Source organism: Populus nigra, chromosome 1 (genome assembly GCF_951802175.1).
Source record: "Populus nigra chromosome 1, ddPopNigr1.1, whole genome shotgun sequence".
Lineage (NCBI taxonomy): Eukaryota > Viridiplantae > Streptophyta > Magnoliopsida > Malpighiales > Salicaceae > Populus > Populus nigra.
Window position 1 is genome coordinate 30,348,316 of NC_084852.1, and position 27,997 is coordinate 30,376,312.

General features: G+C 29.9%; 2 protein-coding genes across 2 annotated transcripts; one reads left to right on the forward strand and one right to left on the reverse strand.

Annotated features, from left to right (window-relative positions):
• Positions 1 to 4,049: 4,049 nt before the first annotated feature.
• Positions 4,050 to 8,159, forward strand: LOC133670366 (eukaryotic initiation factor 4A-8-like). Its single transcript, XM_062090858.1, has 5 exons — positions 4,050 to 4,220; positions 6,194 to 6,263; positions 6,358 to 6,464; positions 6,748 to 7,178; positions 7,300 to 8,159. Exons 2-5 carry the CDS (start codon positions 6,196 to 6,198, stop codon positions 7,933 to 7,935), a joined length of 1,242 nt encoding a protein of 413 aa, XP_061946842.1. The 5' UTR covers positions 4,050 to 4,220; positions 6,194 to 6,195; the 3' UTR covers positions 7,936 to 8,159.
• Positions 8,160 to 22,295: 14,136 nt separating this feature from the next.
• LOC133670542 (casein kinase 1-like protein 2) lies at positions 22,296 to 26,645 on the reverse strand. The gene is made up of 14 exons (XM_062091055.1): positions 26,201 to 26,645; positions 26,052 to 26,092; positions 25,816 to 25,885; positions 25,486 to 25,634; positions 25,305 to 25,400; positions 25,142 to 25,212; positions 24,861 to 24,922; positions 24,677 to 24,740; positions 24,511 to 24,595; positions 24,294 to 24,420; positions 24,082 to 24,164; positions 23,912 to 23,978; positions 23,268 to 23,407; positions 22,296 to 22,825 (listed from the first exon to the last, which is right to left on the reverse strand). The coding sequence occupies exons 1-14, from the start codon at positions 26,274 to 26,276 to the stop codon at positions 22,544 to 22,546; spliced, it is 1,413 nt and encodes a 470-aa protein (XP_061947039.1). The 5' UTR covers positions 26,277 to 26,645; the 3' UTR covers positions 22,296 to 22,543.
• Positions 26,646 to 27,997: the final 1,352 nt, after the last annotated feature.

The window sequence follows — 27,997 nt, forward strand, 5'->3', positions numbered from 1 at the left end:
TGGAAGGTTTTATGGGGAAATTAAAAATAAAATTATTATTTTTTACTACTTGTCATCCACAAACAGATGGTCAAACTAAAATAGATAATAGAACATTAACTATATCGTTAAGAACTATTATTCAATATATTTTTTTGAAAGAATAGAAAGATTGTCTGTCATTTATTAAATTTGCTTATAATAGAAGTGTGTGTACTACTGATTATTTTTTTTTTGGAATTTTTTTTGGCTTTAATCTTTTGACTCCTTTAGATTTGTTTCTGTTACCTATTGATAACATGGTTAGTCTTGATAGCAATAAAAAAAACACATGTAGTAAAAACTCTCTATGAGAATGTGAGGTAACAAATAAAAAAAAATAAGTAATTTGCATTCAAAGCTAATAAAGAGTGAAATAGGGTTATTTTTTAGCCAAATAGTTGAGTTTAGGTGCATATATGAAAAAAAAAAAGATTTCTTGAACAAAGAAAATCTAAGTTGATGTTGAAAAGAGATAGATCATTCCATTTCTTTAAAAGAATTAATTATAATGCATATAAGGTGGATCTACCATATAAGTATGATGTTACTGTTACTTTCAGTGTTTCAGATCTCTCTTTGTTTGATGTAGGCAACAATTCATTGATATTCCCTTTTGAAGAGATAGAGGATAATATGATCTAAACAACACCTAATGATCCATTACATGTGTCAATTGGGTCTATTACAAGGTCAAGAACTAAAAAGGTTAAATAGACATTCAATTGGTTAATTCATGATATTTTGGCCTTATTTCCTACAAGACTTTCAAATTCAACCTATTTTCCTACTTGTATGCAGATTGAGCTTATTCTTTTCTCATGCATAGTTTCATGAAATCAAGAATAATTTTTTAATCTAATCGTTGGATTTGACTAAAATTTTACCAGAAGTTTTTAGAAATCTTGTTTTATATTAGGTTAGAATTTCATGTCAATTGGACATTGAAAAGGCCTTCCAATAAGGTCTATAAGCTATTATGCGAGAATTGTATTAGTTTTCTAGTTGATTTATGATAATTTTTTCTATTTTATTTAGAACTCTTTTATTATTTTTTCAACATCATTTAAAACATTTTTACCTAGTATAAATAATGTTATTTAACTTGTATTTAGATTTTAAAAAATTAATAAGAGATTGATTGATTATTCAGAAAAAGAAAAATTGTGTGAGAGAATGAGAGAGTTTGCTCTTACTCTTGGTTTCTCATAGGATTTTTTCAAGAACTTATCAAAGATCAATTATTTTTGTGACATTCATCTTGACTTAACAAAGAATTAACCAAGTTTCGTAACGTCTTCTATACTTCTCTTTATAAGCATTAGGTGGGGGTTCAATATCTATAGTCTTGGTGCCTTGATATAGGTTATCATTGTATAATACACAATCACAATTATTAATTTAGCTTTATTGGGAAGGATCGGTTTGGCTGTAGGTTTCTAGATCTTTATATCTACACAATGTCTATAGTGAGAAAAATAGATCACAAGGTCTATAGTAAGAAAAATAGTATGAAGAGGGTGCATTTCAGCTTGATTTTATAGAACTAACAAAGGGTATTTAGAGGGATGTATTTTTGTGGTAGATTGTACATAGTTTGCAACAAGAAAAATGGGATGGAAAGAAAACATTTCAACTTGGTTTTCCAACACTAACAAAGGGTACAAGGGGCTATATTTTTGTACGAAGTTTGCAACATGAAAAAAAGCTTGAAATGGTGTCTTTTTGGCTTGTTTTGATGAGAGAGAAAAAAACACGAGAAAGCAAATTGAAGGGTTTTTATATTCTATTATTGTTATGAGAAAGAAAAATATTGTTGTTGTTTTTTATGGTTCCACTTCTTTTAAATTTTTCAATATTTGAATCTTTAAAAATCCCCTAATATGAAAATGATAAATGAAAATGTTGAATTGTCGAATTGTGTAAAAAAAAACATTTTTCTTGGAAATTTTTGTATTTTTTATATTTTAAAACAAAGTAAATAAAAATAATTCAATGGGAGTCAAAATTGAGTTACGACATATCTAATTAGATGAGTTAGAAAACTTCTAATTGAGGATCAGTTGTATGAATATAACTCTTTAATAATTCAAGGAGTGCCAACCATGATGTTACATATTCAAAACATTTCAAGTTCACACATGTCAATTTAGAACAATAATTCAAGAAGTGTTAGTCATGATGTCACAAACTCAAAACATTTCAAGTCCGCATATGTTAATTTAGAACAATAATTCAAGAAACATCAGCCGTGATATCACAAATTCAAGATATTTCAAGACCAAACAATTCAACTAGTGATGCAATAATATATGTTCAATGTAACTACTAAGGCAAAACGAATTCTTCGCTGATTGTATTAGTTTCTCAAACTTATCAAAATCTTAATAAAAATATCAAGTTTTTAATTTAGACATGCTCTTTCTCTAGACATTGTATACCTCTAGACATTGGTTAGTTAGTATGCATCCATTGATCAATTATTTGTAGCTATAGAAAGGTGTTTTAGTGGTCCTGTATAGTTATCCAGGTAATAGATATACCTTCATGATTTTTATTGTTTATTTTTTCTATGCTTCGACTATATTATGGTTTAGGATTGTATCAAGTTATATATTATCATGTTTAGATTATATAGATCTTTGTCTAGATAAAAATCCTCACACAGGAATAGCCCTTCATCCTCTATGCATTTATATTCATTTGACTATGATATTAATTATTCAAGATTTTAATGGTGAAGAATATCAAATTGCTTCAATCAAACATCTTCAAATTTAAAATATTCCAAAAGAATTAAAGGAAAATATTATCAAATTGATACTTTTGATAGATAAATGGATTATTCCATCAAAATTATGAAATAAATTCTACAAGTTAATCCTTAAGTTAAGGTTTTTTAACTCATCTGGTTAGATCAAATTGAAAAATTTTAAAAAACATTTAAGTACAAAAATTATTATAAAATTGGTATTTTCAATAGATAGAAGATTATTGTATCGAAACTACTGAATAAATTCTAAAAGTTAATCCTCCAATAAAAATTCTTCAACTCATATCAAATTGAAAAATATATATATATATATATATAATTTTTTTTAAGGTTTTACATATAGGGTTAATCTAAATAATTTTTAAATCACTTTATGATCTAGGCTTAAACTAATGGATATCACATGAAATAACATACTATGTATATTATTATTTTCAGATTCTTTCACCTTTTATTTTATTAGCTTATTTTAATTGTTTTAAAATAATCTCATCAGGTGGTTTTGTACTGGGTTAACATAGTTAGAGAAGTTTATTTTATCTTATTTAAGGTTTTATTAAACCTATCTTATATTGAAGAAAACATTATAAATTTATTTTTATTCATCAATTATATGTTTTGTGTCATTGTTTATTGTTATACTTAAGATTCTTTATTTTTTTAGATTGAATTTTAAAATTAATATATAATTTTAATACATCCTATCTTTAAAATCTTTTAAATTAGAGAATATACATGGTCTTGTTTGACATTACAGTCTAATTATGCATTTGAAAGTTTTTGAATTTTTTATTTTAATTTTGTTTTAAATGGTTTAGATATATTAATATTAAAAATAAATTTTAAAAAATAAAAAAAATATTTTAATATATTTTAAATAAAAAACACTTTTACAAAAAAACATATACCATATTATATTTCATGCTTAAATAGACTTGTACTCGTCCTTGGTTTCAAAAGTGGCCTGGTCACTCATAAAGGTATGTTTGGGTGGGAGGTGTGGTAGCTGTACCACCCTTTTAAAGCACACACCACACTTTTTAAAAACAAAAAATACATGCTTTTTAGTAAAAAGTGTGGTAGCTTTTTGAAAAAAAACAACCACACCTCCCACCCAAACACCTTCTAAGAGTATTTGTTAATTGTTATAGGAATGAATAGTAATAAAAATAAAAAGAGAAAGAGAAAGGGGCAAAAGTGGAAAGACAAAAAATTGAAGCAGAAAGGGTTTGTAAATAAGGGTAACCTTAACCTAACAACACACTATACCGACCTATAAATAATCACGCAGACACGTGAACAAAGCCTCTTTCAAACTCCACGGCGCAGATCCGAGGAGTTTGGGATTTCTGATATCTCACTACATACTTCAACTTCATACAATCTCTCCACTTTTCTTTCTAGCTATCAATCACTCGCTTACTACCAGGTATTTCCCTTTCTTTCTCTATGCAAAAAGTATAGCTACTTTTGTGTGTGTCTGTGATGCTGGTATGTATTGCCCGCTGTCATGGGTGTTTTGATTGGTCGATTTCTTGTATTTTTTTTAGCTAGGCTATCTGGGATTTTCTTTTTGAGATCTGGTATTGATCTGTTTTTTCTTTTGCTGGTGAAGTTTTGATCCTTTTCGTTATATTTTTTTTTGGAGCTTTTAGGGTCTGTTTAACTGGAAAATACAGTTCTTTTTAATTTGGGTCTGATCTTGTTGGAAATAAGTTCAACATAAAGTATTCTTTTTTTTTTTTTAGTTTGGAAATAGATTCAGAGCTTTGTATCATTGGAAGTTTAGTGTTTCAGTGTGTTCGTATGCTTTTGATCACAGTTCTTATGAGATTGTCTGATAAACCTTTTTATGCTGTTTTATTATATTATTGTGGCTCCTTATGTTAAAACATAATAATTTAATTTAACGGATTTTTAACTTGTTGAGCAAGTCCCACACTGCTATTATACCACACGTATGATTTATAATGATGCCTTTCTGCATGTTTGTAACTTTATAAATTGAATTCAATTCGGAGGTTTTAATAAAATCTCATATTTAAAACCCTTTTGAGTGTTAAGAATTGAATTTCAAATGAAATTTAATCTCTAAAAATACTACAAAAGTAAATCAGAGTTTAATCAATTTACAATTTTAAAGTAGAGAAATTTAATGTTAAAATTAACGTTCTCAAAATACCCATCTAGCTCTTTTTTTAAAAAAAAAAACTTTGAAGAAATAAGATAGAGGTGATGAGAGTAACATAGGAAACAAAATGAATTGAATTTTATCCCTTCCAATCATGTGAACTCAACTTGTTTATCAATTAAATTCAAGTCAAACACTATAATTGAATTCAGCTACAGTAGATAATTGGTCCCAAAAAACGCATTACATCATGTTTGTAACCCTCTTCACTGAATTCAATTTAGAGGTTTTAATAAAATCTCATGTTTGGAATCATTTTGAGTGTTAAGAATTGAATTTCAAATGGAATTTAATATTAAAAAATGCTACAAAAATAAACAGATCAACCTCTCTAATTTACAATTCTAATTTATAATTCCAAAGCGGAGAAATTTAATATTTAAACTTTCTCAAAACACACACCCGTCTCTCTCTCTCTCTCTCTCTCTCTTTCTTTTAACATTGAAGAAATAAGATGAAGTTGGTGAGAGTAATATAAGAAACAAAATGAATTGAATTTTCTCTTCCAAACATGTGAATTCAACTTATTATAGAGCTTGTGTCTGTGCTGTATTGGCATGTCTATCTAACAAAAGTTGAAGCCCTTCTGGACTCTTGCCTTAATCTGATTTTTTGGAGGGGCGGGTGAAACAGTGTCTGATTGTAAGGATTTATGTCCAAAATATCAGTTTGTTGTTTGCCCCTTGCATGTCTCCTCCAGACAGTAAAAACAGAAGTTTAATGCTTGTACTCCTCTTTTTTGTTTGGTTTGCAAGTTTGGCTCTTCTGTGACAAGTGAAATATTCATTATCTTTAGTGGTGATATTAACAAATATTTTTGCTTTTCAATATGGTTGTGCCCCCACCTCAATAACTTCATGCTATGCTTGAATGCTCTCCATTGTTTCCTTTTTACTCATCTACAATTATGGAAGCATCTAATAGGTGCTGTCAGCAGGATATGTTTTACTTGTTCAGCATGCATGTCATTATCCTTAATCCACAAGTGAAATATTCATTATCTTTAGTGGTGATATTAATGAATAATTTTGCTTTCCAATATGGTTGTGCCCCCACCTCAACTTCATGCTATGGATTGAATGCTCTCAATTGTTTCCTTTTTACTCATCTGATGGAAGCATCTGATAGGTGCTGTCAGCAGGATGTTTTACCTGTTCAGCATCATGTCATTAACCTTAATCCACAAGTGACAAGTAGTTTCCTCTGTGCAGTCATGGCAGGTCTGGCACCAGAAGGATCACAATATGATGCTAAGCAATATGATGCCAAAATGAATGATCTGTAAGTTCCTTATTTGAAACTCTGGCTGTATAGCAAAAGTTATTTTGATTGGAATATATAATTGACTTTCATGTATGTGTTGACAACGATGCAGGCTTGCAAATGATGGGCAAGATTTCTTCACAATGTATGAGGAGGTTTTTGAAACCTTTGATTCGATGGGATTGCAAGAGAACCTTCTGAGGGGCATCTATGCCTATGGTAGGTATTGACTGGCTTCATATCTTCACATGTTCATTCATTTGGCATCTTAATCAGTTGATGTTAAGGTATGACTGTTCTAGTTGCAGTAGCTACCCTATTCTTTAGGTTCTTTTGTTTTGCATTTTAAAAATCCAGGTCTGCTGGAATCATGATATTTGACCTATGATTACCGTTTGCTTATTGGAGAACTTCTTACCCTTCTTTTACTATGTTTAGATTCTGTTTGGTTCCATCTCCTTCTTTCTTGTTCTGATTGATGCATTTTAATTTTTCTTTCAAGGTTTTGAGAAGCCATCTGCAATCCAGCAAAGAGGAATTGTTCCATTTTGTAAAGGCCTTGATGTGATTCAGCAGGCACAATCTGGAACTGGGAAAACAGCAACTTTCTGTTCTGGCATTCTCCAGCAACTTGATTATGGTCTGGTGCAATGTCAAGCATTGGTCCTGGCTCCCACCAGGGAACTAGCACAACAGATTGAAAAGGTTATGCGAGCACTTGGTGATTATCTTGGTGTCAAAGTTCATGCATGTGTTGGTGGCACAAGTGTTCGTGAGGACCAACGCATTCTTCAAGCTGGTGTTCATGTTGTTGTTGGCACTCCTGGTCGAGTGTTTGACATGTTGAGAAGGCAGTCACTTCGTCAAGATTACATTAAAATGTTTGTCTTGGATGAGGCTGATGAAATGCTTTCACGTGGTTTTAAGGATCAGGTTTGCATCCATACTGGCTTCCAAGTTTCTTTTCTTTGCCTGCTCAGAGACTTGAGAGCTCTTAGTTGGCTTTTTTGTTTTTTAAATTTCTTTTTCTAATAATTTTTTTCCTGGCTGTCAGATCTATGATATTTTCCAGTTGCTGCCATCAAAAGTTCAAGTTGGTGTGTTCTCCGCTACCATGCCACCTGAAGCTCTTGAGATCACAAGGAAGTTCATGAACAAGCCTGTGAGGATCTTGGTTAAGCGTGATGAGCTTACTCTTGAAGGTATCAAGCAATTTTATGTTAATGTCGATAAGGAGGAGTGGAAGCTCGAAACACTATGTGATCTATATGAGACCCTAGCCATCACTCAGAGTGTCATTTTTGTTAACACCCGGCGCAAGGTTGACTGGCTGACAGACAAGATGCGAAGTCGTGATCACACAGTCTCGGCTACTCATGGAGATATGGACCAGAACACTCGTGATATCATTATGCGAGAATTCAGGTCCGGCTCTTCTCGTGTTCTCATCACAACCGATCTCTTAGCTCGTGGTATTGATGTTCAGCAAGTTTCCCTTGTCATAAATTATGATCTGCCGACTCAACCTGAAAACTATCTTCACCGTATTGGACGAAGTGGACGGTTTGGAAGAAAGGGTGTTGCTATTAACTTTGTGACAAGTGATGATGACAGAATGCTGTTTGATATCCAGAAGTTCTACAATGTGGTCGTCGAGGAGCTGCCATCGAATGTGGCCGATCTCCTTTGATGAGATTTTTTTGTGATGGTCGAGGAAAATGGTATCTTATTTTGCTTGTACTATTTGACGTATTGATTTCTTTTCATTGCTGTTTAGGGTCGTTAAAGTTTATGTTCAGAGACATCTCTGACAGTTTAATCTCACGTGGGTCCTCCATTATTACAGGTTCCACTTGTTATGAAAGGATTGTCAGGTCGACTTGTTATTTTAAAGCCTTGTTTGCATGTTGTGTTTTTCTACTGTGCACCCTCCTTTTTCCTTTTTCTATAAGCTGGCGTTAAAATTCTTGCTTGTTCACTGTTCCCTCCAGTTTCTTTTCCTCTTTGAGGTCCTGTTTATTTATTTTTGCGTGTTAAAGTATTTTTAAAAAAACTTTAAAATATTTATTTTTTTCTTTGTTTTAAAATAATATTTTTAGATTATTTTAAAAATATTTTTTTTTTGTTTTAAATAATATTTTTAGATTATTTTGATATGTTGATTTTAAAAATAATTTTTAAAAAATAAAAAATATTATTTTAATATATTTTAAAGATAAAAACAGTTTAAAAAATAAGTGAAACCGGAATTCCAAACAAGAGTATCATTAGGATCTTGTTTACATGATATAAATTTCGAAACTCTTATTTTAAAAAATAAGGTAGTTTTTTTATTTTTTTATTTTGGAGTTAATTGTTTTTTTATTCAAGTTAATTTAGGTATTTTGATTGATTAAATGGTGATGTAGGGTTAGAAATGAGTTTTTTTAGATGTTTTATGGAAAAGAATTGAAAACAATATTTTAGGATCCAAGAAGTGAATGCTCAAATCTTTGACCAATCATGTAATTGAAATCTTTGTCGATAGACATGCTTCCTTTTCCATTATAGACAGACAGCTAGTTGCCTATTTTATTTATTTTCCTAAATAAAGTTGACCAAATGTCCACTACCCTATTAAATAACAGGAAAAACAAAAAGGCAAAAGCTAGGTCGATGTGCATGCCTACCCCTACCCTTGTAGGAAAACACGCATCTGACCTTTTTGTTGGGTTTGATGCTCGGCACATCTATGCCCATGAGTTTTTTTTTAAAAAAATATATTTAATTAAATCTTAATTAAAATTAGTTATAATAAAATAATTAAAATTATATTTAAGACATTGTTCCATTAAATAACAATCCATTTGTATTTTATTTTTTAATAGTATTTCATTAAATAATAAAATTATCATATTTTTTAATAGTATTTCAAATAAAATTTATACTATGTTATGTTTTCATTATAATTTTTTAAATAATTTTTTCATATTAATTATTCTTTTTTCTTTGATTACTTCAGGCATGATTTTCATTTTTTTTTTAATGAAACACACATATATTCTGAATATTTTAAATTATTAAAGTTTTTGCTAAAAATAATATTTTAATTGTATTTATTTTTAATTCAAAAAAACATGCTTTTGCTAAAAAAAATATTTTTGTAAAAGAAAAAATCATCAATTAAAAAAGAATAATTTGTTTAATAATGTATTTTTTTTTGGTTAAAAAAACCAAAGTTTAAACTGTAACCTTGCATACAAATATTTACTTTAATCATGAAAAAAAATCAATTTCAAAAAAATATCCTCAACATTAGGCAAGTTACGTAATTAATATAAACTAAAAAAATGTTTTAATACAATATCTGGTCAACAATACACAAAATGGAATTATGATATCTAAATATTGCATATGTAATTAAAAAATGTAAAATCAACTACGGAAAAAATCCTTGAAAATCATGTTTCTTTTTAGTAATAATAAATAGTTAGTATTCTCACGCTGACCAGATTTTAAGTCAATTTATACTATAAGAGAGAGAGAAAAGAAAGCATTATGAATATAATTTTTAGCTAAAGATTAAAATGGAAAGTTGATCTTCTTATTATAAGAAGCAAAAGATAATATGCATGCAAATTTTTTACTTCAATTGTCCTTTTTTTTCTATATATTTTTATCTATTTATCTTGAAGATTTTATCCCGGTTGTTTATCAAATTTTATTTCTATTATTACGAATGCATCATACAAATATAACTTATGTATCAAAAATTTAATAGAGAAAACAATTTAAATCAAATTACAATAACCTCTTTAAAGTATTATGAAATTTTAAAAACTATCTAAAAAATTAATTACTATTTAAAAAATAGTTAATTAAAAAAGAGAGAGGATATTAATTGAAAACTAAATTAAAATTAAATTAAATTAAATTAAAATGTCAAGTGTTGCTATGCTTGAAAGATCAAGTTCACCCATCAAAGCTAAAAGAAAAGGTCCGAATGTAACTACGCTTGAGTCTTGCATATTTGTTTTTTTTCTTGCAAAACAAGTATTGATTTGTTTTTTCAATGTACTTTGATATTTTGATAAGTTAATAAATAAATCATTCCTTTTCATCCTAATTAATTTACTTTTTGATGATGATTCTTCATGTATTGTTGGTTTTAGTATTGCTATGTCTGTATAATTAGTTGTCAATACTCTTCATAGTTGCATTCTTGAAAATATCTACAAAAAAAAAAAAAAAACAATAGGCAAACAAGGATCTAACATTTGGCTGGCTCTTCATTTTCAAGTTATATTCTTATAATCCTATGATTATCGAGTTGTTGATGTTTGGGTTACATATTAATATTTTATATATTTTAATGATAACAATTAAATAAAAAATATATTAATGATATGCTTGGTTGAAAATAAATTTAAACAGCTTTATATGAAGATCACATCAACAAGCATGAAGAATTAAATGAAGAAATCAATCAAGTCCATGATGTAAAGTTTTTAAGTATTCATTTTAGTTATAAATATATAAACTTTTATATCTTACTTGGTATTACAATTAAAATTAAAACATACACTACACATTGCATGGATTATATAACTATACATTATTTGATAAAATATAGATTAGTCAGTTCAAGTTTCACCAGCTTTAAAATTGTCAAAACTAGTATTTTGCATGAATCGGTCAATCGATTGTCCTGAACAATATGAATTAGTCGACCATTTTATCTATCAGAAGAACAATAACAATATGAACTAGTCGACCTCTCTCTCTCTCTCTCTTATATATATATATATATATATATATATATATATATATATATATATATATATATAGTAAGAGAAAAAAACACTTCAGAATCTTAATATCTAATTATACTCATATATGTGCATTAAAACCTTCATAATCTTGCACGAAAGTATACATTCTCATTCTCACAACCATAGTTTTTAGACCCAGCCCGGTCCAAGGCCCAAGTTCCGGGTTTGACCGAGTCGTCCAGGTTAATTTTTTTTTAAAAAAATCAAAATGACGTCGTTTTAGTAAAAAAAAACAAAAAATAAAAGTCAACAAGTTGTAACCGGGTTTTTTATCGGGTCACACCGCGTTTTCCTTCCCCCGTTTTCTTCAACCCGACCCGGTTCCAGCCCCGAGTCGGCTGGGTCCAGGATCGACCTGCTGGGTAGGGCCGGGTTTTAAAACTATGCTCACAACACTTAAACACTTTTCAGTTCTTTAAGTGTTATCTTGTGAGATATAGAAAGACTAGAACTTTAAATTATATGATATCCTCTTTGAGAAAGTGTTGTTACATTTCTAACAATTGTAATCTTTCAAGAGTTTAAGTGAAAAATTCTTAGTTATTAGTGAGATACATTACCAAGGTGAAAAATCTTGAGGAGTGTATTTTTGCAAGTGGTGACAAAGGACTTGGTGAGGATTCATCAAGGCTATTGTAATCTTTGGCCTGGATTAGTAAAGAATACAGTACTCAAGATCGGTTTGGTGCTTGAGATGTGGATGTAGATTTGCCAAACAATGTTAAAAATTGAGTTTGCTATTTCTATCCCTATACTTTTTACTTTAAAAAGTTTAATTGAATTAATTACAATATTTGTTATTATTAGTGGAACACCTAATTCACCCCTTCTTAGGTGTTATTGTTGCCTTAATCATAGAACAATAATTGATATTAGAGTCTAGTTCCAATTTATACAAGTTTAATTAGATTTTGAATAGAATGATAACCACTAGTTTTAATTTACAAAATGAAGGATCATCCACCTTTAGGTCACCTTTATTTGATGGTAATGACTATGCATGCCTATTAGAAAGCTATGATGATTATATATCTTCAATCTATTGATTATGATTTATGGCTATCCATTGAAAATGAACCTCATAAGCCCACTAAAATTAAAGATGGTATAATGATTTCTAAGGTTAAGGGTGAGTATATCGATAGTGGTGAAAAGTTACTTTTAAAGCAATGAACACTTTGTATTGTACATTGAGTACGAGTAAGTTCAATAAAATATCATCTTGTAAAAATATTAAAGATATATGGCATGCTTTATAAATAATTCATGAAGGTATTAATCAAGTTAAAGAATCCAAAATAGACAATCTTGTGCACCAATATAAGTTATTCAAAATGCTTCCAAATGAATCAATAACTAGTATGTTTACTAGAATGACAACTATAACTAATAGTTTGGATGCTCTTGGTAGGACTTATAATAATACCGATATCATGAGCAAAATTCTTAGGTTCTTGCCAAAGACTCAGGAAGCAAATGTAACAACTAGGGGTGTTCAAAAAAACCAATAAACCGATTAAATTGAGAAAACTAGAAAAAAAATAACTGAAAAAACCGAACCGTGAAAAAAAACCGATTAAACCGATTAAAATTTTGAAAAAACCGACCGGTTCGGTTCGGTTTTGGTTTTTTAAGTCTGGAATCGAAAAAACCAAACCAAACCCGAACAAAAAAAAATCGAAAAAAAACTGAGCCAGACCCGAAAAAACAAGTCAAACCGGTTTGAACTGGTTTTTGTTCTCAAAAACCAAATCGAACTGAACTGAAACCGGTCGGTTTGAACTGATTTTGGTTCGGTTTTGGTTTTTTTTTAAAAAAATTCGGTTTGGTTACTTTTTTTGATAAAAACCGAACCAAACCAAAAATGAACACCCCTAGTAACAACAGTCTGAGAAGCTAAAGACCTCACCGAACTTCCATTAGAAGAGCTCATCAATTCATTAATGACTTATGAAATCAACATGGAAAAGCATGAACTAGAAGAGAAGTCAACAAAGAATTTGGAATTCAAAACCATACACCTTGTTAATAGTGATGATGACAATGAAGAAGTTGATGATGATATTGTTGTAATCACTAGATAATTCTAAAATTTCTTAAGAAAGAAACAAAAGGGATATAAAATTCTCCAACTTCATGAAGGATGGAAAAAAGGAATAATTTTGTAAGGAAACACTTAAATGTTACAAGTGCAACAAGATGGGACATATAAAGGTTGATTGCCTGCTTTTTCAAAACAAAAGGAACCATCATCACAAATAAGCAATGAAAGTAACATGAAGTGATGACTCGGATTCTAGCCCATGTGATGATGAAAAACATGTTGCAATCATGTGTTTCATGACAAATGAGAGCAATAATAAGATACTTTTTTTGGATGATGAACTAACCTTTCTTATAATAAATTACATAATACTTTTGAGATATTACATGATGAATTCAAAAGGTTAGGTTCTAATTATAGCTTACTCAAAAAGAGTCATGCATGTGTACTTCTTGAGAAAGATAAATTAGAAAAGGTAGCATGCATTGTAGTTAATGATTGCTACAAGATTAACCAACTTGAAGAAAAAAATAAGGCTTTAAAGAAAAATAAGTTGAACACTATACTAGTTAAATTCACTCAAGGTTCTAAGATCTTATAAACCATGCTTGCCACTTAAAGATGTGTTTTCAACAAAAGAGGCTTAAGCTATCAACTCAAGAAAAATAAAAAATATTTAAACAACTATTTTGTTAAAGTTAAACAAACAATCATATGACACAAACCAAACATGCAATTATTGTAAAAACATTAGTCACTTGATTTATATATGTCCCATGAAGAAGGACAATGTTAGTAATATGACTTGGGTTCCAACCACTAACCATAAATGACTTAAGAAGTTATGGGTACCAAAAACCTCATCTTGATTTTATGTGTGTAGGAATCAAGAGAATATAGGGAGTGGTTCTTAGATAGTGCTTACTCAAGACACGTGACTAGAGATGATTCATTGTTTGCAAACATTACTAGGATCAATGGTGGAAAAGTCACATTTAGAGATAACTCAAAAAGAAAAATCATCGGAGTTGGTAATATTGGAGGTAAGTCATCTCCCTCAATAAAAAAGGTGTTTCTTGTAAGTAGTCGAAAACATAATTTGTTAAGTATTAGTCAATTGTGTAATAAAGGCTACAAAATTATGTTTGACCATGCATATTACTTAATCCTTGAAAATGACAAAGTTATATTTATTGAAAATAGAAAAGGAAATATCTATAAGATTAAGACTAATATATGCATGAGTATACAAAGTTGTCTTGTTGCTAGCATTAATGATAGTTTTTTTTGGCATAGAATACTAGGTCATATAAGCATGGACGTCCTTTTAAAACTTGTCAAAAACGAACTAGTTAGAGGTCTACCTCATTTTGTATTCAAAAATGAAAAATTATGTGATGTATGGCAAGTGGATAAACAAGTAAAACAATTTTTAAGAGCAAAAACCATATTTCGAACGAAAAACCTTTAGAATTGCTACACATAGATCTATTTGGACCAACTAGAACTAGAAGTATAAATGGTAATAGATACATGTTTATGATTTTTTATGATTGTACTAGATATACACATAGGTTTTGTTTTTTAAATTAAAAAATAAAACTATTTATGAATTTGTAAAGCTTGTAAAGAAGGTTGAAAATGAAAAAGATTTTTTGATCATAAACATAAGAGCGATCACGATGATCAATTTATAATTGATTTGTTTGAAATGTTTTATAAAGAAAAATGATACAACCATGAGTTTTCAACACCTAGAACTCCATAACAAAATAGGGTTGTGGAAAGGAAAAATCCGTCTCTTTAAAAAATAGCAAGAACTATGTTAACAAAATAGGGTTATGGAAAAGAATTTTATCCAAAGTATCTTACTATGTTTTAAATCATGTTATCTTGCAACCGGAGTTGAAAAGGACTCCTTATAAGCTTTGGAGAGGTAGGAAAACCAACAACTCATATCTCAAAGTTGTTGGTTCAAGATGTTTTATTCTTAACACTTAAGATACTTTGGATAAGTTTGATTCAAGATTTGGTGCTAGTGTTGTTCTTCGTATTCCTCCTCTAGCAAGGCTTATAGAGTATATAATAATAAAACTTTTTATTTTGAGGAATCAATGCACGTTACCTTTAAGGAAAGTCAAAATGTTAAAAATTTTAAGATTTTAAATGACATTAATGAAAATGTTCAACATTTGAGTCTTAACGATAAAACCCTTATGAAGGCTAACAATTAAAAAAATGGGCAAAGACCAACCAAGCTCAAGCAATCAATAAGAGATGGTAAGTAGGGGCGAGTAAAAAAATTAAAAAACTGATTAAACCGAAAACAAAATAACCAAAAAAAACGAACCATGAACAAAACCAATTAAACCAATTAGAATATTTTTAAAAATATTCGATTCGGTTCAATTTCGGTTTCATAAGCCTGAAATAGAAAAACCAAACCGAACCGAAAAAAATAAAAAAACGAAACTAAAAAAATCGAACCAAACCGAAACCAAGCCCATTAGAAAATCCAAACAAAAACCCTAACAAACAATATAATTTTTTGTTTTTATATAAAATAACCGAACCGAACCGCACCAAAACCGGTCGGTTGGGTTTCAGATTTTAATATAAAATAACCAAACCTAATCAAAACCTATCAGTTTGAACCGGTTTCGGTTCGGTTTTAATTTTTATATTTTACAAAATTTTACTTTGGTTGTTTTTATAAGTAAAAATTGAATCGAACCGAAAATGATCACCTCTAATGATAAGTAACTCTTTTGTACCATTAAAAGAGATTAGGTATGTTAGCTCTCACCCTCCCAAGTTAATTATTGGTGATCCCTTTGAAGGTACTAAGACTAAAGCATCTCTTAGAAACACTAGTAAGCATTGTGCATTTGTATAACATATAGAACCAAAATCCTTTCTAGAAGCCGAAAAGGATGCAAATTAGATTTTAGCTATGTAAGATTAGCTAAATCAATTTGCAAAGAATGATGTGTAGGAACTAATCCCTAAACCTAGCAATCAATCCACAACCATTGGTTCAAAGTTGTCATCATGGCCTGAAAAAGTTGCTGCAGAAAAGTTGGTTGGGTTGGCCATTTTAGGGCAGCACCGTGGCGACTTTAAGGGCAATCAGCCGGTGACATTTATGCTAGGGTGTAGTACAATGTTAGACCATCATAGTGGTGTATGGTTTGTTCAGTTTGGTTGAGAGATGAAGCATTAAATGACCCTGAAAATTAGTCACCTAATCAGCTTTTTTGGGTAAAAAAAGAAGATGAACAGTAACCAGATAATGTGTCGTCTAGTTTTTTTTTGTTTTCAAAACAACGCCGTTTTAATTTAGGGATTTGACCAAAGTTCAATTTAGTCTCTCGGCTTTTAATTGCATCTCTAATTGATCCCAAACTTTTGATTTAATGTAATCTTACCCTTGCCGAACTTCAACATTGGCCTCAAATTTCAACGTCTTTTTTCATTTTGGTCTTTAGTCTTGGATTTATGCAAATTAACTCTTAATTAACCATCAAACTTTCAATTTTCTTCAATTTCACCTCTAATTTCAATCAATTGAGTCCCCAAAATTTGATGCATTTTCCAAAAAGGTCATTGGTTGTAAATTTCTTCAATTTAACCCCTAATTAACCCCAAGCTTTGATTTTCTTATAATTTTACCTCGAATTTCAACCAATTGACTTTGTAAAAATTAATCTTTTTAATTAAACTCTAATCTTTTTAATTAAACTCAAATTGGGCTCCTAAACTTAATTTTTCACCAATTAAGTCCATAATAAAATTAATTTGGACCCATTTAAAGTGTAATTAAGTCCTTGCGCTTAATTAAATCATTTAATTTAACCCAAATTAATTTTTAAAGATAATTAAACTTTTAATTTGGCTCATGATTAAATTAAATTGGCCTATTAAAACTCTAATTATGTCCCTAAGCTTAATGTTTATGCAGATTTGTCCAATAATCATTTAATTTGACCTTGAATCCATATTGCTTTTCCAGTCTTGTTTTTTCATCTAAAATTGCAGCTTAATTTTTCTATACATTTGAAATCCTTATCAACTTGTTTTTTCCAAATCGTTAGTATTCTTTCTATTATTTTTCTATTTTTATTTTAAAAGAGAAAATGATAAATTTTTGGGAATAACCTAAAAATGAGTTATGATAATTAATAATAAATATGTATTTACATTAATATAATAATATCACTTGTAACCAACAATTGGTTACAAAACATATTATAATAACACATCTTTCATTTGTTTTTTTTTTAATTTTCTAATCATTCGGACTAAAATATCAAATTGTGAATGTTTGGTAGGCACTTATCTTTAGTAGTGTTTGGTATTGTAATCACGATTGTTTTTTAAAATATTTTTATTTAAAAAAAATTAAAATAATTTTTTAATTTTTTAAAATCTATTTTTAATCTCAGTATATATATAAAAAAACATTAAAAAAAACTCAAGATTTTTAAAAGTGCGGCACGGCAACAAAAGACGGTGTGTTTATCTTCGTTATGCTTGATTTTTTACTGTCAAATCTCATAGTTTCACGTGGCAGATCAGATGATGTCCAACTAAGACCATGCATCCATCATCCCTTCCTAACTTCCATCAGAAGAAGATATGACAATGAGTACAAGTTCAACTCAAGGACTATATATAATATAATGACATGAACCAACCTCCTCATCTATATATATATATATATATATATTACCATACCATTCACCCCCTCATCAATCAAAATTAATTATATTGTTCTACTATAACGCCTGCACTGTGCCTCTTTTTTTTTTCTCTTTTATAATTAGGTTTTTTATTATTCCATCCTCTGTTTATGGTGTTTTTGTTTAGGTGATTGTCTCTTATATTTACATGTTCTTGATAATTAAAGGTTTTTATAATATTTTCAAACTTTATTTGACAGGGAAAATGTTTGAAATGGTGGGATAAAGACGCAATTAAAAGAAAAAAAAACAAACTGAAAACCAAAATAAAATAATAAAATAACATGATTTTTCTAGATTTTGAGTGAAAAACTTCACTTTTGTCTACATATTCTTTGTTCACTTCTCTTATGCTCCCTTTATTTTGGAATAAAACTTCACTTTGTTAATGTTTCGATACCTGATTTTAAAAGAGCAAATTAAAAATCATCAGAAAATAAAATAAAAGAAAAAAAATGATCGGTCGATTATATTCTAACAATAACAAAAAAATTAATTTTTAGTGTTAATAAGTTTTATTTAATAATAGAAGTTTCATTAAAATATTTTTTAACCCTTCATATTATCATAAAAAATAGATTGAGGCAAGAGATTGTTTTGAATTGGGGCAAATTTTTATTTTCTTTACCTAGTAAATGTTGGTTTAAGGTTACATTTAGGTTTATTGAAATTGATGGGGGTGTTTTCTAGGTGTTGTCACATGAATTGAAAACTAGATTTTTAAGTTAAAAAAGATTGGGGTTGATTTTTTGGCCACTTTAAGTAACCAGAGTCATACCAATAGATTACATTTCTCTTACTCTTTTTTTTTTTTTATCCCAAAACAATTGTGTTGTCTACAAATTCTAAATAAATTAATAAAATGAGAGAGTCAGACATACAAACATGGACTTACAGACTCATGCACGCCTAACTTTTTTATGGGCCAAGTTTGCTAGTTCACGTAGTCCTAGGCGTCTAGCATGACTTTACCATTCATGTTTTCTCATTAAAAAAGTAATTTAAAATATTTTTTAGATATTATCTGATTAAATATAGTTGAATTTTACTTTATTTTCAAATAAAATTATAAAACTTATGAGTTTTTTCAAAAAAAAAACATTATTTGGTTATTTTCATGTGCATATTTATTTTTATTATCGTATTATTAAATAAAAAATAAATTCTAAAAAAGGTTATTAAACTCAACCAAATCTATGACACAAGTTGTGAATTTTGCGAGTTACTTGAGTTGACAAGGATCAATCCAAAATAACATTGTCTTTAATTTTTTAAATCTAATTGACTTTTTACCTGGTTGCATTTGGATAAAAAAAATGACACGTTAACAAGATGAAAGGGTTCTCATTATAGATATTCATTTTTTATCCTTAAATTTGTTCAATTTTTTTTATATTTTTCTTAATGTGTTTCTATTTTTATTGAATAAAGAACATATAATAAAAAAATTGTATTTTTTGTGAGAAAAAAGAAGGCTAGATAAGAGAAGGAGAAATTATGATAGAAAATTATTTTGTTTTAATATAATTAAAATTACTACTTTTAAAAAAAATTATTGACATAAATTAAATAAATAAAATATTAAATGGCTCCTCCCGATATCAAATCTTTTAATTTATATCTATATCTCAATTTCCTAATTTAGAGTGTGTTTTGAATATAAAAAAATGGTGAAATGTGGTTTGCTCTTTTTTATAAGACCTACTCAAAAAGCAAGAAAAACTTGGTTTTGATGATAACTTTTTTACACATTAAATAAGTTGTTTATTAAAAATAATAAGCACACATCATCACATCTATATCCCAAACATTCTCTTAATCTTTTATTATGTTAATAATTTTTTTTTAATATTCATTGATATTTAAATAAACACATTGATTTTTTTAGTCCATAATTAAAAATTTTCTTGATATTAAAAAAACATTGACAATGCTTGTATTGTTTTTTATTTTAAAAATAAAATTTTGATTACTTACAGTGAAGAGTGGGTAACAGTTTTTTTAGAAGTGTGATAAATATTTTTTTAAGTGTTTTTTTTAATACATCAAAATAATATTTATAAAATTTTTAATATTAAAATATCAAAATAATAATAAAAATATTAATTTAAAACTTTTTAAAAAAATTAAAAATTTTAGAAAGCATTGTTTGACCACAATGTTAAAAGTTTCTAAGTTAGCTAAGTATTTATTGTAACATTTGATTTATTTTATTTTATTAAAAAAAAAATCTGATTACTCCAAGCGATTAGTCGCCTTGTCGGTCATAAATTATACTACTCATATAGCCCCACCACCGTTAAGCAAAGCAAAAATACTTTCCATTTCTTGCTCTCGTCTTCAACGCCAAATCTCAATTCTTGAATCTGTCAATTTGTGTGCATGTAATTTTATTTTTTTCCTCTTTCCGATGGAGCATTTCAGATCTAAATCGTGCAGGGAAGGGAGGATAGAGATGGAGGGATACGATGAAGACAAAGCAGCACCGACAAACATGCAAGATTTGAGGTCTTATAGTGTCAGCTACGCGGTTTCTGTACAGCCAAATCAATCGGGAAAAGAAGGGAAGATGAAGAAAGGGAAAAGTAATCTTGGGTCATCTTCAAAAAGCTGGAGTTTCAATGATCCCGAGCTACAAAGGAAAAGAAGGGTTGCTAACTACAAGGTCTATGCGATAGAGGGCAAGATGAAAGGGTCCTTAAGGAAGAGCTTTAGATGGATCAAGGACACTTGCACCCAAGTGGTCTATGGATGGAGGTGATGGATGACTACTTCCCCCTCCCTCCCCCTCCTTTCGCTCTCATATGCCTTTCTGAAGAAATTGTTTCAGTGTGTGAGCTGTTTTATTTTGAATGATGAGAGATGAACATAAACATATGTATTGTATTTTCTCTTTTGAGAATCTTAAATGCCATTATTTGCCGCAAGTAGTATACTTTCTTCTTTGTGCTCCAAGGAAGCCAAATATATGGATTGAGTTTTGTGTATGCCTTTGCTTGAATTCCATTGGCACTTTATGTGCGAGATCTAAACAGAGTGGTGTGGACTGTTTTGGACATGAATTTTATGCCCTGTGATCGCTAATCTGCTTCAAGCTATATGCACTTGATTTCATGATCAAACGATGCTTTCGGTGATAAGTTTGTGGTTGATTGATTATCCTACATCTTTGCAATTACAGATTTGCTTGTTTCCTAGTTCAAACCAGAAGCTAATCCTTTTAGTGGGACAAAAAGATGCCGATTCTTGTTATTAGATAGGCGATGAACTTGATTTCTGGTTGCACGTGGAAGGAGGAGTCATCTCTCTTTCATTAGTTAGTGTATTTGACACAGGACAATGTATCATCAGCCCTATTTGCCCAGAAAACAAAAGGGTTAACTGATCTTTCAAGAACAAGATCCTCTCATGTTCTGTTCTTTCCTTTCATGTTTGGTCTGGTCATGTTTTCTTTCTCCAGGGGCAGAAACAATGAAGAGAACCAGAATTTCTTTCTCCTGTTATTTATGTCATTTGACGCGTGAAGAAGGGATATTTTAATTTGGATTCTCATTTAAATTTATACCTAGATAGAATAAATCACAATTTGAAATCCTCAATAAGACCTCTAAATTAACTTACTGCTTACCAATACCAAATGGGAGAGCTGCCTTGCTGCTGAACATGATTTGTTCCATTAAAATTAAAAAAAAAACAACGACTAAAGGGGTGTGCAGAACACACATTGCCTCCCCTTTTTCTTTTCTCATAACACATGTCGGCCTATTCTTGGTTTCAGTCATCAAATTTCTCTTTTTTATTAAAATTTGAGATTGATGAATTGTTTTTATATAGTTATTGCTTTTCCGGAGGTTGGTGCTTGATTTTATATATATATATATATATATCAATTACATTGTCTACAAGAGATTGAAAATGAAAGACCAAAATTCAAACCAGAAATAAAATAAAACTGTTGTCAACTCTAGTACTTTTACAGAAAAAAAATTCAACCCCATATAATTTAATTTGAAAACCATTGACTAGCTAAGCCTAGTTTTGAGTTAATAATTTACTTACATATGGAAAACCTGCTTGGTAACGCCACTCTTTTTTTCTTCTTTTTTTCTAGATGGAAATTTTTTTGATCCAATCCGCTGCTGACCATTTATCCAGTAGAAACTATAAGCAAAGTTATGAAATTCACAAATAACAGAGACCAAGCATAAAACTAAAGCCTATTTGCTATTGTGGTTTAAAATTACTTTAAAACAAATTTAAAATTTTTTTTTTAAATTAATATATTTTTTATATTTTCTCGTGTCAAAAATAATTTTTTAAAAATTAAAATATATTATTTTAATATATTTTAAAATAATAAATATTTTAAAAAATAACTACAATCATACTACCAAACATGTCTAAATTACACAAACATGTCTAAATTACACAGTTACGAAGCAGAAATGCATAGTTTATGCCAACGATTATTTGGTGCTCTAATATTATTACCACATCAATTACAAAGGATCGGAGGAAAATATACATTACATCCACAAACTTTTGATATCTTCCACATTGGAGATTTTTTTTTTTTTTTTACCAAAAATAGAACTGTCCCCATGCACTGCACAGGTTAGCAAGACAAAACACATCACTCAATATGCAACAACAGTATCCGATTATAAATTTACAGCAGGAAGCATTTGTGATTGACATCGGTTAATGATGTAACCTTCCTTCTATATTGACGTGCAAACTCTCAATGCCCTTAAGAGTCGACTCCAAAGTCTTTATGTTGGTATTTCTACCAGAAGACGAATGCTTCTGCTCTGAAGATAAAGCAGCTGAACTTCTTTGCCCCTTCTGAAGCACTGCAAAGCTTGCATCTGTTGTGCGAGGACGAGACGGATCAGAATCGTTCCTAAGGGCTGCACCACGACTACTGGAGACAACAGGGTTCCTTGATGATACAATAGATCGCAAAAAATTTGAGCTGGACAACTGCACAGGCTCAAGCGCGCACTAAATCAACTATCAAATAACTGACCATCAAAACACTGGAAAAGTTTCTAAACAGTAAGCAGAACAGTTGCTTGTTCAAACATGGTGGAAATGATTCAACAAGTATGGCACATCTGAAAACCCACACACCTGGCATTCAGCAATCATGCATTTTGACAGAATTGAGATACCAACCACAGAATGTATTCAATTGAAAAGAAAAAAGGTTCAAATGAACTCTTTCCAGAATAAGCAATGCCTGGCATTTATGTCCATACTCATCTAAAGAACAATCTTGATCCAGAAATTAGAGAAGAAAAACATGCAGGCTGAGGGCAATACTAGCAATTACATTTGAAGATTTATTCATCTATCTACAATAGAATGGCATTTGCATTTGATTAATACAGGCCATCATGAGCAGATGCAATGCAGAACATACCGTGGCATCTTTCGATAAAGATAGATCATTTGTAACAGGGCTCTTTTCTTTTGATAAATTTCCAGAATTCACAATAGGTCCAGAGTTTCTCCTTCGAGCATGATCTATTGAAGGCCAACCAGGTCTACCTTCTTCCCCACCTGTGGTTAAGTGAAAACCCAAAATGACATTTTCCTATGCATTCGAATGCACAAAATTAAAATCATAAGGAAAAGCTTTGAATGAAAAAGTAAGGATTGGATGTAAGAAATTGAGCGAGGAGAAGACGGAGGAAGAGAAAACAGAGGACAATGAAACCAACAATAAAACAGAAAAGATGGGGAGAAATTAATTAAATATCCAATGTCAAAACTCTACTCCCATAAAACACATGATAGGTTCTCCCACATAGTCACCAAATATACTAAGAAAACCTAGAAATGAAAAAAAAAAAAATACAAGTAGAAACCAAACTCAACTATACTGAGTGTGAATAAAACATGATCCCAATTAAAACTATATAAAAAAGCCAAGAGGGAAAACATCTAATACCTATAACCCCCCCCCCCCCTAAAAAAATAAAAATATCAAACAATCCCCAATGAAAGAGTCATGATAAATCCAAAATCTTCAGTTTGTTTGCCATCAAGCAGCAACACGTCTACCTGACTGCCTATCAGCATTATTAGCACCAGGAGGAGGAATGCCAGAGCTTGGTCCAGCACCAGGGACCTGTAGATGAAGAAATACACCAAGTCAAACAAAGAAGCAGGATTATACAGATGATCAGTCAAAGGCTAGCCAAGAGAACAATAACAACAATGCTGTCACTTACATGTGCACGAGTAGGAGGATTAGCAATCTGTGATTGCTGATATTTCAAAATCGTCCAATCAAAAACATAGTCAAACTGGAAACCTAAAGCAAGAAAAAAAATCTCTAATTAGGAAAATCGTAAGATGGTTTCAAAAAATTATTTGTATTACCATCATAGTTCTTGGGTCTATACAATATTTTAAAGAAAACATTGAACAGAAAAATTCAAACCTTCACGAATAAAAAGATCGCGAAAGAGTCGTTTCAGGTAAGCGTAATCTGGTTTATCATCAAAACGAAGTGACCGACAGTAATGGAAATAGGATGCAAATTCCGTAGGATAACCCCGACACAAGGCCTGATGAGAATTCAGTCTCCTTTCAAACCAGTTACATATGATGAATGTTTACAATACAAATCAACACATTATCATGAAACATCTGCATACCTCAATAGAAGTTGAAACTTTCTTTTCACTGATTTTTTCATATTTTTGCTTCTTTGTGCCAGCTTTTAGTCCCTGCCATGGAAGACTATAACCACATGGGGTCACAACAAAATCATATATACAACAAGGGTGAAGTGAGATAATATTGGGGGACAGGATTGTTCACCTTCCCCTTAAGAAATACATAAGAACATATCCAAGAGATTCTAAATCATCCCTGCGGCTTTGCTCTAGAAAAAAAAAACACAAGCAAAGCAATCAGGAAACATTAATTTTATAACTGGCATCGATCAAGTTAACATCCTAAACACAAAGGGGGTGAGGAATTGAAATGTTGTCGTAATCTTTACCAATGCCAAGGTGAGTGTTCATGCTAGCATATCTTGCAGTTCCAGTCAAATTTTTATTCTCTCTGCAATTTACAAAAACTTGAAATATAAATGAATAACTATTTGTGTAAAATTTGATTTCCAGCACCGTACATCAGAAAGTGCCCCCCTAAACCATCCGATATAAAAAACCATAGAAACTAGGTCAAACAGATGAAGAACAATAACTTGTACCTTTTGCAGTGCTATATAAATTGATAAAATGCACTAAAATAATCTACTTGAAGTTGCAAATGATTAACCTGTAAGGAATGTGTTGATGTGTTGAAGTGTCTCTATACTTCTTGGCTAGACCAAAGTCAATGGCATAGACCTAAACACAACTAAATATTAAATATCAGGGTCAAGCATAGAACAACTACCAAGAAAAAGAAAACCACATAAGAACAGGTGCCAACCCAAGACCTGATTAGCACGCCTCCCTAATCCCATCAGAAAGTTGTCTGGTTTGATGTCTCGATGAAGAAAGGATTTGGAATGAACAAATTCAACTCTATTAATCTGACAGGAAAATCAAAACTCTCAGTACAAATGACCGATGTAGAGAACAGGATACCAAAGAAGAAGAAGCGAAATAAAATTCTACCATCTGATCTGCAAGCATGAGTACAGTCTTCAGAGACAGCTTCCTACTGCAAAAGTTGAACAAATCCTCAAGACTAGGTCCCAGTAAATCCATGACAAGGACATTATAGTCGCCTTCAACACCAAACCATTTAACATTCGGTATTCCAGCTGCAAAAGTTACAATTAAGTAGCTAAATATCAAAAATCAAAAGAAACACTAGGCACAGCAACAAGAAACCCTTAATCCAAGCAGTTGGGGTCGGCTATACGCGTTCTTTGCGCCAATTTAATCCTTTTTTATTTAAAAAAGACAGAACTGGAGACATAAGAGGAAGAGGTCGGTCCTTACTTCCTCCCTGCAGCATTTTGTACAACTTGGATTCATACAGCAATTGAGGATGCCTTGTCTTGACATTTTCCTATGTATGAGTAAAACGTAATTAATAATCAGAACTAAAAATATCAAATCCACAAATTTCTCAAAACTGATTAATGAATTTACCATCATCAATTAATCTTACAAAAACCCACACTAATTGAAATAATTAAAAAAAAGGCCAAATTTAATTAAAAAATAAAACTCACAAGCTTGATTGCAACCTCTTCGTTGGTCTGAATATTAGCACCTGTAAAACAAAAACAATCAATACAAAATAATAGATGATTTACAAAAAAGAAAAACAGAATTAATAAAAGTATTTTAAAAGAAGAAGAAGAAGAAGAAAAATATATACCGAGATAGATCTCTCCAAAGGATCCGCTACCGATCTTGCGACCGAGACGAAACTTGTTGCCGACACGTGGCTCCATGTTCAAATTCTCTTTAATCTCTTATTGTTGTTAACAATAAAAGGTATTGAAACCCTAATCCTCCTTAATTTTAATTAAACAAAGAAACAAATTAAAAGAGAGAGACAGTGACGGTGATGGTAAGGAAAATCTAATAGAACATCGGGGGGGAGATTGGGATATGAAGGAAGGCAACAAAAAAAAAAAAACCGGTGGGGGGGGAGAATAAAAAAGGAAAATTTCTTCTCTGTTTTTTTTTAATTTTTCTCTCTCCTTAATTTTGTTTTGAGAGAGGAAGAGAAAGACGGAGAGGGAGAGAGAGGAGGCATTCTCTTTTTTTTTTTTTTTTTCTTGTTATTGTTGTTGATCACTAGTTGTTTTTGAGTAATGTGTAGTACGATAATGCTAGTTCTGGTATGGCCACCGTGCTCTTTATATTTAAGACTAATTTTATTTTTTGAAATTTATTTTTAAAAAAATTATTTTTTAAATTTTTTTATATTTATTTGTTATTAAAAAAATTGATCAATAAAAAATATTTTTTAGTCAAAAAAAATTTGGCTTGGTTTCTAGAAAAATATTTTTCTAGAAAATTTGGGTGGAAAACACTTTCCCGAAATTGTGAAAAATTTAGAAATGTCATATTATTTGCTGATTATATCAAATTTGGTCCTTAAACTTTTGATTGCTATATATACTTTGTTTTGAATATTTAGTTTTCAATTTCATCTTTTAAAATTTAATTTTTATATTAACTTTAGTCCTCATTTTTATAATTGTTATTTGCTTTTCCCTTATCATTTTTTTATTGAAATTTTTTATCTATCAAATTTGATCCTTATTCTTTTGATTGTTATTTATTTTATTTGAAATAATTTATGAAATATTAATTATTATTATTTTAATTTCTTCATCTTTTATTTTTTTTTAGATTTGATCTCTATTATTTTGATTATTATTTATTTTATTTGAGATAATTTATGAAATTATTTTTTTTTTCAATTTCATTCTCATTCAACTTTTTAATTTGTAAGATTTGTTCCTCATTATTTTAATAAACTTGAGAAAAATAAAACATTAATAAGTTATTTTCCAGCTCATTTTCCATGACATAACCAAACACTGGAAAGTGTTTTCCAACTTATTTTCCATTACACTACCAAACATCAGAAAATAATTCACTTTCCCAGAATTTATTTTCCAAAAAAAAACTACTTTCCAGCAAACAAACGGGGAGCGAAACTTATAATTATTTTAGGTAGTAGAGGGTATATAGTATTATAGGTATTATAGTAATGATTATTTTTTATTTTAAAAAAAAAACATTAGTATAATATATTTTTTATTTTTTAAAATTTATTTTTGATATCAGTACATCAAAATTATTTAAAATTTTTTAAAAATAAATTTTGATAAACACACAGTCAGTCAAAAGGGTTCGTTGTCCGTTAACTATACACATATACTAGATTGATTACCTACGCTAATTATTGTACAACCCAATTTTTTCCAACATAAAAGAGTATTAAAATGAAGCATGCATTCCTAAAAAACCAAACAAAATTGACTCGAGTCATTGACTTAACTAGATTTAATAAGTTTAATCAATTTAATAATATGAATAAAAATTACAATGAAAATAAATAAAAAAATGACAACAACAGAATTTTTTGCTAAACCAAGGTAATCTTGGTAAAAGCAAATTGAATAAAATTATAAAGCTTAATCACCAAACAACTTAA

Coding starts and splice junctions, on each gene's coding strand:
- LOC133670542 (XM_062091055.1), bottom strand. CDS start 26,276: ATGGAGCCACGTGTCGGCAACAAGTTTCGTCTCGGTCGCAAGATCGGT. Junction 25,401..25,485: donor TCATGCTTGCAGATCAGATG/GTAGAATTTTAT, acceptor TTTTCCTGTCAG/ATTAATAGAGTTGAATTTGT. Junction 24,421..24,510: donor AAGTTTCAACTTCTATTGAG/GTATGCAGATGT, acceptor AATTCTCATCAG/GCCTTGTGTCGGGGTTATCC.
- LOC133670366 (XM_062090858.1), top strand. CDS start 6,196: ATGGCAGGTCTGGCACCAGAAGGATCACAATATGATGCTAAGCAATAT. Junction 6,264..6,357: donor GATGCCAAAATGAATGATCT/GTAAGTTCCTTA, acceptor ACAACGATGCAG/GCTTGCAAATGATGGGCAAG. Junction 7,179..7,299: donor CACGTGGTTTTAAGGATCAG/GTTTGCATCCAT, acceptor CCTGGCTGTCAG/ATCTATGATATTTTCCAGTT.